At 35.2% G+C, this 12,603-nt stretch overlaps 1 protein-coding gene across 1 annotated transcript; it reads right to left on the bottom strand.

The window, feature by feature from the left end:
- Positions 1–1,040: 1,040 nt before the first annotated feature.
- Positions 1,041–4,285, bottom strand: LOC113286721 (glucan 1,3-beta-glucosidase-like). Its single transcript, XM_026535319.1, has 10 exons — positions 4,162–4,285; positions 3,937–4,064; positions 3,736–3,855; positions 3,222–3,410; positions 2,966–3,127; positions 2,690–2,859; positions 2,438–2,593; positions 1,931–2,292; positions 1,571–1,831; positions 1,041–1,341 (listed from the first exon to the last, which is right to left on the bottom strand). The coding sequence occupies exons 1-9, from the start codon at positions 4,223–4,225 to the stop codon at positions 1,641–1,643; spliced, it is 1,542 nt and encodes a 513-aa protein (XP_026391104.1). The 5' UTR covers positions 4,226–4,285; the 3' UTR covers positions 1,041–1,341; positions 1,571–1,640.
- Between the last annotated feature and the right edge of the window lie 8,318 nt (positions 4,286–12,603).

Below are 12,603 nucleotides of genomic sequence, written 5' to 3'. Positions count from 1 at the left end.
GATCTAGCAATCTCATCATTAAACCTATGCTTATTAATCCAAGTCATTCAACTATCATTACTGCTTTAGCTTGTATTATGATTAACCATGATCATCAGTGACCTAACTCAATGTTCATGGTCCACAGAGCATGATTGTTATTCCATCAAATACTTCATGCTTCATCTATCATAATCATGAATTACTAACTATATATGTTTAATTAATAAGTTAAGACTCATGGTCTAACTAGTTAAATAGTTGACCACAAAAAATATGTCTGCAAAGCAGACTTACACATGGGCATGTTACTTATATGACTTCTTATGTTTTTTCATGGGATTTAATTAACACATGAGAAGATGTTAGAGTTTTTCGTAAGAAAGGTATCATGAAAAACTATATAGGTGATGACGAAGAAGTTGCCGATCTCTTTAATAAGCTTTGTTACGGGGTAACTTTTCCAAACTTCTATTACTCCAAATTATATGATCAAGCGAACACTCGCCAGCATGTGTGGAGAGCAATAGTGAAACGCGATTACTTCAATAGTCCTTGGGAAATCGTTTCTTTTGTGGGTGCTATGCTATTATACTTTTTTTTTTACATTCACATCTATTTGTTTGCTATTTTTTCTGTCAGTATCCATAATTCTTAAAATTTAATCCCCCTTCATTTGTTATTTTGAATATGTCTTAGGAATTTCCTGGTTATATGTATTGGTTATTTATACGGAAATTGGTTCATTTGTCCATATATTTTTAAAACATCGTTCAAATAGACGAGTAAAAATTAGCATGGGTGGAATGGACACTAAAAAAACAGTAAGGATGAAAGTGGATTCATCTTGACTTAAACTTAAAAAATAGTAAGTATAAAGCTGGATGCATCCTGATGTAAATTAAAAATAAGAAAAAGTATTTGAAAATGGGTAGGATGAAGTTGTTTACATCCTCGCTGTTTTTACATTTTTGCCCATTTAAAAAGTATTAAAATCTAAATGTCCTTTTCACCTAGGAATTATTGTCTTTTTAACCAATTTTGTGTAAATAATATGTATCTCATCTTCTCAAGTAGAATATAATGTATAGACGCATATTCCCATAGAGGGAGCTTATTACAGTATAGAATTTATTCTTAATAACCTGGCCCAAGTCGGGAACCTTACATGATATGATTCATGGAATTTATTCTTATAGAGTGGCATTACATTATCTGGAATTTATTCTTATCGAGTTGTTTTATTGCATTACATTATCTGGTGCAAGTAGAGATATCCACATGCTAATAGGAATAACTGAAATTTTCTTTCGACTTGCTTGCTTGGTAAACGACGATACCCTTGGGGTGAAAATTTCTGACCTGCTTGATAAAGCATATAAGTTTAGCGGAGTCGCAGGAAATGTGATATAACGTGGCCAGAAATTTGAAAACCTCGTAACTCAGATTCTAACTAGTATTACAAAATGATCTTGGGTATGTTCCTACTTATACAACAGAACCTCCATTTAAATTACACTACAAAGGAATAAATTCTATATAAGAATAAAAAAAATTGGTCTCAACTTGGCTTAATCGGTGCAAAAATTACCTTAATATAAGAATAACCTCTATATAAGAATATTTTTGTACGGTCCCAAGGATATTCTTATATAAAGGTTCTACTGTAACTGCATGATTTTGTTCTTGATGTTTTTCTTGAAATCCCACCGAGGCGCTGTTTCATGCTTCAGTGTCCAATATGCCCATCCAAACGAAGCTGAACCATACACTTCTAACTGTGCCTTACTGTAGTCTTGGAGTTCCATGCGAGTCCCGGGATCTCCTCTGCCAAATGTGTTCACCCATTCCCCTGCATTCATAACCGTCAAAGCTCATAAAATTGACTTCCGGTTTTGATATCAATAAACACAAATAATGTTTCTATGAACGAAATGGAAACAAGCCTTACCAACAAATACTAGTGGTCCATTACGAGCGTTTAGGGATTCCACGTCACGCCTCCTTTCGTTTTTTATGTACTGAATATTCTCCGACGGGCTCTTATTCCAGAAGAGTTCAATATAGAGATTGTAGAAGTGAAAATCCACCACGAGCTTTGGTAAATTCTTAAGTTCATTGGCATCGTAAATTTCATATAAGTTACGAGCGTTGATCCTCTGACTTATTAGTACATAAGCTCTATCTGAATACTTCCGCACAATTTTATATCCTTTTGAGTAGTACGGTATTAAGACCTCATATAGAGAATTTTGAGGAACAATTGGTTCATTCAATAGTTCAATCCCCAACAGAGCAGGATGCTTTCCGTAACTGCAAATGAAAGATGAGTCGACCGGTTTCCAATATTTTAAACAAATATTTATAACTTATATTGAAGAGAACTCACTGACAAGTGACAAGAAACCCGCAAGAGTGGTATTAGAGTAAGTTATATCTAGAGATAAATGTATCTTACTTGGAAGCTAGGAAATCTATAGCTTTAAGGCTTTCCTGGACGTTGTCATTGTATTTATGCCAATCAATAGTACCATCTCGACTAGCGCTGTGCTCCATCCCATTTTGGGAACCCCGGGATGCATGAAGACCGATTATGCATTTTATGTTATACTTCCTGCAGGACAAGTTATTAAAGGTAAGTTTATAAATAAGTGATTGTTGGAAAACTTATAAGGAGTATGATGAACAGAAAATGAGAAGAGAGACCCACTCTGCCCATTCGAATGCCATCTGTAAATATGCCGCGCTTCCCCCAATATAAGGAGGTTCTGGATTGGAATCATCTTTAATCCACCACCCAACAGGAATTCTTACTGTGTTTATACCTTGGCTACTAAGAAACTGAAAGTCTTGCTCTGTAATGAAGCTGCTTCTGTGCTCCTGCAGTTCAACCAAGAAAAGAAAAATAATATATAACATACAATATCTTCTGATCTCCAATAATTGTTAACAATATTTTAAGTGTTACGGGACAATGGAAATTTACATCGAGCACTTTTTTCGCCTCTTGATATCCATACCCATTGCTGAGTTGGTAGTCTCCTCGCATATTACTACCATCAAAGGTCATTTCAAATATGGCTGCATTACCGTCATCCCATCCTGGGATCCCAATATAGTCTGCCTTGAGCACATTTCCAGGAGACGCCTAAATAAAAGTCAAAATTATAAACATCTTAATCACAACAACCTCAAGGAAGGCAAGTGAGAAGTTAAAATGCCTGAGGGTATCATATACGTACCTGCAGATATGAACCGCTAGAATGTCTAATACGAACTTTATCATGGTCAGATCTATCAACAGTAAATGTTTCTGTTGATGAAGGCGGGTAACTTGATTTTGCGGTGACAGGGGCCCCTTTTCCATCACAGGATAAAAAATGTCCATCATAGGTCCGAAACTGATATTCGGTCGCAGATATTCGCCATAACTGCAACAGAGTAGCTACACGAATGATCTCCAACACATTTGAAAGATATACAGTCTGGTATCGGACATACATTTTTACTCTATTGACATAATTTACGAGCTCCGTAAGTGCACCGATATTTATAAACTTTATATCATTGTAGCATTTTAAAAGCCTTGTGCAACGAGTAAAAACACAAATTAATTAAAATGATAATTTTAGGAATGTAACCTTACAGGTTGTCAAATATCAAAAAGTTTTAGAATTAAAATACAAAGTGAAAAATGTCACCCTTTTCGAGACGGAAGGAGGATAAACTTTGGTCAAATTTCTATGACTATCTTACTCTGAAGGTTTCCCAAGTATCAGCTTTGGTTTGGTCGATGGCAACACTTGAACCTCCTCCATCCTTCGCACTTACATACTTGTACGATTTCAGAGATTTGAACCGAACCTTTGCTCCATCCTGCATTAATATAAAAGCCCACCAAAATTTACATGCATTCAAGTAAAGTCCACACAAAATCACTCCATAAAGATTACTTACAAGCATATCTGCTCGGACAATGTTATTAAATAGTGAAGGCGTGATGAATCCTTCAATAACCAACCATCCACCTAAGTTCACACCTTTTACTTTAGTATCACCATTACTTAACCCATCCACAGATAAAGCTGAAATCATATAAAACAGAACTCACTAAGATACCTATTTCTTATAACAACAAAATCTCATCTAAAGAAGAAGAACAAAAAAAGCAATGCATTTTACCGGAGTGTGCCCAAGAGAGGAAAAGAATTGAAAGTAGAAGCCATTTGCAAGAAACAGATTCCATGGAGTGAATACAAGATGTAATGCTTAAAGAAGAAGCTGAAGATGACTATATATATAGGAGTTCTGATAGGATGCACGCCTCTACCCTCTTGCATAAAGACCTTAGTAACTTTTGAGTGAGAAACCCGTGTAATTAATTAATTCTACAGCTGTAGATACCTACCCTGATTGACCCGCCGGACTGGAGTAAAGACTACTCAGGAGTCAAGACAAGCAGCAGTTGTTTTTTAGTCATGAGAACTACTCTTACTCTACGGCAAGTCCTCTATCAAGAGGGCCTACAAATGAAGTGTGCTTAACGCCTATGGGAGTGTGTTTAACGCCAGTGGAATCTTTTCAAACCTTAAGACATAGAGTAGTTCTACAAGACTACAACTACTACGGAGTAATAAATGTTGTTCGTACAAATTTCAGGGTATGTTGGATAAAGATAAAACCTGGTTAGAAATAATAAATCACCAAATATTTTTAGTAAACGTAAATTTACTTTTTTTTTGTATTAGTATTAATAATAGTGATTAGTTTTTAATAATTTTGATTAGCGTTTAATATAAATAATTAGTGATTAAGATAATTAAGGATAAAAGTTTGTGCTAATGATAAATTTTTTGGGAAAAAAAAGTTAGGTTTTTTGGAGAAGTGAAGGGGAAACGAGGAAAATTTTGTGTTTTGATGCAAGGAATCTCAAAGGGTGAGGAGGGATAATTTTCATCTAAATAACCTAGGATATACACATTAACTACAATAATGATTCGGAAAGGGCTGAATTTTTAGATTACCCAAACTCAAACCCAAACCCAAACACAAACTCAAACTGATAATGATGATTTTTTATCTTCAAACCCAACTACAATAACACATTGTATCAACATATTTTGGTTTTGTTCTTTGTCCCATAGGTTAAAAATCTCTAAATTATTGCTTGCAACTGAAACCCAACATCGAAGTAGAGAAATATTAAAAGATTCTGGTTTTATTCTTCGTCCATGAAGAGCATGCAGAGAAATCAGAGAAATATTAAAAGATTCTGATTTTACACAAACCCAAACTCAAACCCAAACCCAAACTCAAACTAAAACTCAAACCCAAACTCAAACTCATGATGATGATTTTTTTTCTTCAAACCCAACTACAATAATATAATGTATCAACAGATTTTGGTTTTGTTCTTTGTCATATATACATATGTTGTCCATACCGATTATTGAACCATGTTTTTATTGATTTTGTAGATATGAACTTCAGCCACCTAGAATTTTATTCTTGAGATCTCACCCCAGGAGGATGTTCATATGGTGCACACAGGCCTTGGTACCCATAATCCTCTACAAGTTATGTTACGGCTGTGAGACCCGTTTGGATCAGGCCCTCGTACTTGAATAAAGATTTCACTGGAAGATCTCATTGAGATCATCAGGTTAGCAAGGATAAGGAGGGATGCGATTGTTGTTGGGAGGGCACACAAGAGAAATTTGGATGGTTTATTTTAAGAAATGGCGACAACTCAAGCCTTTGTTGAATTCAGAAGCTGCTGCTCCTTCTACTTCTCATACTCCTGATGTTGTTGCACCATGATGTTGATGATCACTTTTAAATATTTTAATTTATAATTTTTAATATACTTGGTTGTTTAAGTTTTAACGCTTTTTTGGATGATTTGGATTATTTTTTTTTGACAATTATGATTTTAATTATGACGATCTGCATAATGGGTTTACGGAAGAAAAAATTATGCTTGGTACGTACTATGTTTTGATAATATAGACAAAAAATAGGGTTATACGATTGCACATATAAACAGATTACGAAGGGTTCATCATATAATCGGTTTATGTGGGTGTCAATATAATCATATACTTCAATCTTTAGAAGTAGTGCAATTTTTTTGTATCTTTTTCTAGTTAGAATCGGAGTAATGTGAAAATATATAAACCGGTTATTGTTGGTGAAAATTCAATTTCTTGCGCACAACCGGTTTACGTTTTCAAACATAAAAAACGACATAATCGGTTTTTTGGACACTCGAGAATACCGATTATGCTGATTATTTTACTTTTACCGAAAAAAATTAGTTGTTGGGGTCTTTCTCTGTATAAACTCTAGGATCCAAATATCGCACAACACATTTGTTAGTATGCGAGGCTCAATTATTTCCTTATCTTGCGAGATTGTAACAGAGTCTGTGAAATTAGCTGAATTAATTAATTCTACAGCTGTAGATACCTACCCTGATTGACCCGCCGGACTGGAGTAAAGACTACTCAGGAGTCAAGACAAGCAGCAGTTGTTTTTTAGTCATGGGAAGTACTCTTACTCTACGGAAAGTCCTCTATCAAGAGGGCCTACAAATGAAGTGTGTTTAACGCCTATGGGAGTGTGTTTAACGCCAGTGGAATCTTTTCAAACCTTAAGACAGAGTAGTTCTACAAGACTACAATTACTAAGGAGTAATAAATGTTGTTCGTACAAATTTCAGGGTATGTTGGATAAAGATAAAACCCGGTTAGAAATAATAAATCAATACCTCTTTAACCAAATATTTTTAGTAAACGTAAATTTACTTTTTTTTGTATTAGTATTAATAATAGTGATTAATTTTTAATAATTTTGATTAGCATTTAATGTAAATGATTAGTGATTAAGATAATTAAGGATAAAAGTTTGTGCTAATGATAATTTTTTTGGGAAAAAAAAGGTTAGGTTTTTTGGAGAAGTGAAGGGGAAGTGAGGAAAATTTTATGTTTTCATGCGAATCTCAAAGGGTGAGGAGGGATAATTTTCATCTAAATAACCTAGGATATACACATTAATTACAATAATGATTCGGAAAGGGCTGAATTTTTAGATTATGAAAATGATGTTACAGAAACTCAAACTCAAACCCAAAATCAAACTCATAATGATGATTTTTTTTCTTCAAACCCAACTACAATAATATATTGTATCAGCAGATTTTGGTTTTGTTCTTTGTCCCATAGGTTAAAAATCTCTAAATTATCACATGCAACTGAAAGCCAATATCAAATTAGAGAAATATTAAAAGATTCTGGTATTATTCTTCGTCCATGAAGAGCATGTAGAGAAATCAGTTTATAGGACGATTAGCTTTGACCGATGTGGGTAGAAATAAAAAATGAAAAGACATCACCAGGATCGATTTTATATGTAGTAATTTTTTTTTATTTTTTTTTAACTTTGTACTCTTACAATTGGTTTTCTTTTATGTGGTAATATATCGATTATGAAGTTGTCTCTTCATATTCCATTTCACAATCCATTTTTGCGTACGTTTCTTAGGATTTGAAATTCCTTTATGCTTTTCTTATTAGAATCGAATTACATATGTTGTCCTATATACCGATTATTGAGCCATATTTTTATTGTTTTTGTAGATATGAACTTCTGCCACCTAGCATTTTATTCTTGAGATCTCACCCCAGGAGGATGTTCATATGGTGCACACAGGCCTTGATACCCATAATCTTCTACAAGTTCTGTTACGGCTGTGAGACCCGTTTGGATTAGGCCCTCGCACTTCAAAAAAAAAATTCACTGAAAGATCTCATTGAGATCATCTGGTTAGAAAGGATAAAGAGGGATGTGATTGCTGTTGGGAGGGCACGCGAGAGAAATTTGGATGGTTTATATAAAGAAATGGCTGCAACTCAAGCCTTTGTTGAATTCAGAAGCTTCTGCTCCTTCTATTGCTCATGCTCCTTATGCTGTTGCACCATGATGTTGATGATCACTTTTAAATATTTTAATTTTTAATTTTTTAATACACTTGGTTGTTTATGTTTTAACGTTTTTTTGGATGATTTGAGTTTTCTTTTTTTTGGACGATTACGGTTTAATTATAACGATCTGCATAATGGGTTTACGGAGAAAAAATTATGCTTGGTTTGTACTATGTTTTGTAAATATAGAAAAAAATTCGGGTTATACGATTGCACATATAAATCGATTACGAAGGCTTCATCATATAATCGGTTTATGTGGGCGTCAATATAATCCTATTCTTCAAGCTTTAAAGTAGTGCAGTTTCTCTGTATCTTTTTCTAGTTAGAATCGGAGTAATGTGAAAATATATAAACCGGTTATTGTTGGTGAAAATTCAATTTTTTGCGCACAACCCTTTTACGTTTTCAAATATAAAAAACGACATAATCGGGTTTTTTGGACACTCGAGAATACCGATTATGCTGAATTATTTTACTTTTTCCGAAAAAAATTAGTTGTTGGAGTCTTTCTCTTTATAAACCTCATCTCCAAACCAATTTTTCGCAAATTTGCTCATTATATTCTCTCTTACTCCATATACTCCATAACTCCTCAATTTATACCTTTACATATAACAAACGGCATTGCTTGACTCCCCCGATGATTTGGAAATCACCAAAGCATGGTACGCCAAAAGTATAGTTCTAAATCACTTCTCGTCTGAGACCTTTTTGGCGAAGATATACAACAAATTTAGGAAATATTATGGGAACCTAAAAATAAGAAGTTTCCAATAGATCCATGATAGGCAGAAAGTCATCCTAGATGCGGAAGTTTCTTTTATATTTATACGATAACGGAGTTTTAATGCTAGCCCATTAATCTTGTCCCTTCAACAATTTGTAAGTATTTTTATGGTTTATTCTGCACAATCTACTTCTATTTTGTAACTAACAAAGTAAGTTTGTGTCGTTTTTTTGTAGTATGAAGCCGTGAAAGCATGCTACTTGGAAGAAAATGAGAAGCATTCACATTTCATGAAATCTATAACTTCATGGTATCCAAAATTTTGGAGTACGACGCGTAGTTTATTGTGGGTGAATTGACTTGGATCCATTGGACGAAGATTGATAGTTTTAGGAGTTTTTATGTAGATTTTGTGGGTAGATCCATATGTAAATCCTATCGAGGCTATAAATCGTTCACTAAGGTCACATGGGGTTCAAAAGCTTGATGCACGTGCTAAGCGTGATTCATACAAAAAAGGACAAGATTTGAAATGAATGAAAATATGAATGAACTTTTATTCCTTCCAAAACGAAACAATCGGTTTATATATGACACAAAAAAATTCGATTATGAGAATTATATTTTATCTTTGCGTACGTTAACTGGTTCTTCATGTCCTTCTTGAATACCAAAATATCAACCTAGGATTGGTTTACGAGTGCATGAACGTAAACGATTATGTGTTGGTGTTTTCGAAGAAAAAAAACAAAAAAATTTAGTTAACACGGTTAATGAACACTTGAAACGATTAATAAACACTAATTGATCTAGATAGAAAGAGAATAGTTGGTTAAGTGTTTTTAGAAAATACTTCCAACTGAACCTTTTTTTGTTTCAGTAATAGGTCCCAGATAAATGCCCGACCAAAGCCCCAAATAGGAAGGTTATTTTATTTTTATTTTTTATAACCGTTGCTAATATAACTAGCGACTGTTCTTTAGAGACACTTTATTTTATTTTTTTTGAAGCTTTAGATTGTGTTAAGATTAAGCTGCAATTACATGAGGGTATGTTTTACCCAAAGAGTCATCGATTACAACATGATTAATGCAAGAAGGGATTATGTGATTCTACACAAGGTTGAAAGGTTTTTTTTTACGTGGCTATGATCCGGAAAAAAAAAGTTCGCCATCCCGTCCTCACCTTGATTACCTTTCCGGTAGATGCATATGTAATGATGCATTGTGGGAGTTGTCTTATTATTAGATTGGTTTCTGAGATCATACCCGTCATGTACCAAGACGGCTCAGCATTTGAAAATAGAAATCGAAACCGTTTTTCCAAGGATATTTCAAAATGTACTTGTGCCCAACTTCGTTCTTTTATTGTTCTAGATACTATGAGCATGGGTGAAGATTAAACAATCAATGTAGTGGTGATTCCCAACAATTATTCTACCGCTATGAGGGTGTCGGCAGATGAATCTCTGCATATGAAGCTTGCTCCGGCTACTCCGGGATGTCCTCTCACTGCGCCATCTATGTTGATCTTGATTCAACCCAAATTAGGATTTGTCCATCCTACCATGATTATGGTGGAGGCCCGTGTTACAATTCCAGGGTAGATAGGAACTGGCATTCCAGGTAGCATGGGAATGAGGTTCGTTTGTGCCCAAGAGAATTCTTGTTGAAGAGTGAGAACCGTATGTGCTATGTTTCCTAAGTTTGGCTGCTTTGGACGATATATGTAGTCATTTCTAGGTATCCATAAGGACCAGAAAAGGAAACCAAATGCAGTATTGATAGAATCGAGAACCTTTAAATTTAGGATTTGTGATATTATCTTTTGAGGGTTTGGAAGCTTTGGAAGATTTTGGCCGGAACTTGAATGATTATGAAGTCCCACGATGAGATTGTTCCATGCGGCTATAGTTACTTGACAATGAAGAAGAATGTGATCAGCTATTTCTAGATGAGAATTCCATAGTGGACATATGTATGTGTCAGTGAGGTGGATATATGGTGTAAAATAGAGAGGGTTGGAGGTCATCATTGATTTCTTTCCACGAGAAAAGATGTACTTTTGGAGGACATGCGAGTGTTCAGAGAAACTTTGATGCTGCTAGTGGGTGGGCATGATCTGATGTGCTAATTAAGCAATTGCATCCATATGATGTAGTGTACTTTCCATATTTGATGAATATCATATGACTCTATCAGAGGGGTTGTCTTGGGGGAGGTGGATATTCACGATTTGGGTTATGTGGGGGAGAAGGTTTATCTTGTCGTGGTTGGATCAACGAGGTCAGTGACCATCTGGATGGAGTAACCGTTCGCCGTATATAAGGTACTAATGAATTGATAGATCCAATTATCTTGGATGGTGGGTTGCTAATCCATTTCTGATTATGTGGAAAATATGTTGTTTCATTGAAGGAACCAGAGATGCTAATTTCCTCCATTGAGGGATGGCTGAAACAGGGATTTTAGCTGGAGTTTCTTCAAATATAGGTTTTAGATATTTTTCGTTGTATAAGGAAGCCAAGATCGAATTTGGTTCTCATAGATGTTACAAACCCTCTTCGTAAGAAGCGCCTTGTTACGACCACTGCTTCTACGTATGCGTAGCGCTCCTTGTGACTTGGATCTAGATAGCTTATCAAATCCGAAGGAGTGAAGCTTCTTAACGGACAAGTCATGCTCCTAGAAAACATTTCTGATAATTTAATAAATTTTATTGTGCACTTGTGTAGGGAAATATGGTACTTGCATTATGTGGTTGGAGGTAGGGATTATGGAGGATTTTATTAGATAAAGTCTTCATGCAGATGCTAGGAATTTTGTAATATAGACCTTTGCCTTACGCGTTAGCCAATTTAGCAGAGGTTTAAACAAATAATGAGAAACTCTTCCTGATAGACGCATTTATATGTCTAATTTGTATTCAATGTTTCGTATTGTTAGTACTCGTTTTCGTCCTTATTATGGTGTTTTGTGTGTTTGTAGGTATTTTTGGAAAATAATTATTGGTGGAAAATTCGGCTCGAAAAGTTGCACAGAGCATCCCGGAGGACATTTGTTATTCGGAATCTCATCATTGGTTAAGGGCACTCAATTACTAAGGGGTAACCCAGGTCACCCCAAAAAAACATATGCTATTCGCACACCCCTACAGGATTAGGGGGAGGTCATCTTCTCCATTTGAATTTTCTGTTTTGGCGGGAAAATGAAGAACACTTCTGGCAGATTTTTGATCGATTTTTTGATCGTGTTCTAGGGAGATTCAATGGATGAATTTTGTCAGGTTGTTGTGATATGTCCTAATAAACATATTGTGGGCATTTGATTCGACCATAATTGGCTAGATAATCCAAGAGATGAAAACAGGGCAGTACGTGCATGGGAGAGTTATTTCACGGGATTGCATGAGTTTGAACGTGTTCTGAGGGCTCTAGAAACATTGTGGAACGTGTGTAAACCTGTCTAGAGTGTCCAGGAAGGAAATATACGCGTGAAGTGCTAAATTTGGGAAGAAAATATTCCCGAGACATGTTTTCTTCAATGTCGAGTTATGGGAGATTTCATGGAGTTATGAGCCATTATTATTTGTCCTGAGAGTATATATATGGTGCTGAGGAAGTATAGAGGGGAGGTCGAGACTTTGGGATAGTTTGGGGGTAGTTGCAGAGCCATAGAAAACTTGCAGGAGAATTTCTCTGCTGCTGCTGAAGAAGAAGGTGAATGTGCAATCGACAGCTCAGAACAGTCGCAGAAACCGTAGCCTAAGCATTCAAATCCAAACACTTTGTCACAGTTTTGTAACAATTATTCCACAACTAATAAAGTTTGCAACACTTCAGTTATTGTTCTTCCGTTACAGCGAGTTTTGTAACAATAATAACTGTTACAAACTCACAGTTTCATACCTTTT

Source organism: Papaver somniferum, chromosome 6, assembly GCF_003573695.1.
Source record: "Papaver somniferum cultivar HN1 chromosome 6, ASM357369v1, whole genome shotgun sequence".
NCBI classification, from domain to species: Eukaryota; Viridiplantae; Streptophyta; class Magnoliopsida; order Ranunculales; family Papaveraceae; genus Papaver; species Papaver somniferum.
The sequence above is the reverse complement of the archived record's forward strand: the minus strand, read 5'-3'. Positions and strand labels throughout refer to the sequence as shown.

Bases quoted from the DNA above. Each gene is read 5' to 3' on its own strand.
- LOC113286721 (XM_026535319.1), bottom strand. From the start codon at position 4,225: ATGGAATCTGTTTCTTGCAAATGGCTTCTACTTTCAATTCTTTTCCTC. The intron at 3,128-3,221 runs GTACGTATATGA...ACTTTTATTTAG, and splicing joins CTAGCGGTTCATATCTGCAG to GCGTCTCCTGGAAATGTGCT. The intron at 2,594-2,689 runs GTGGGTCTCTCT...CTTGTCCTGCAG, and splicing joins ATGGCATTCGAATGGGCAGA to GAAGTATAACATAAAATGCA.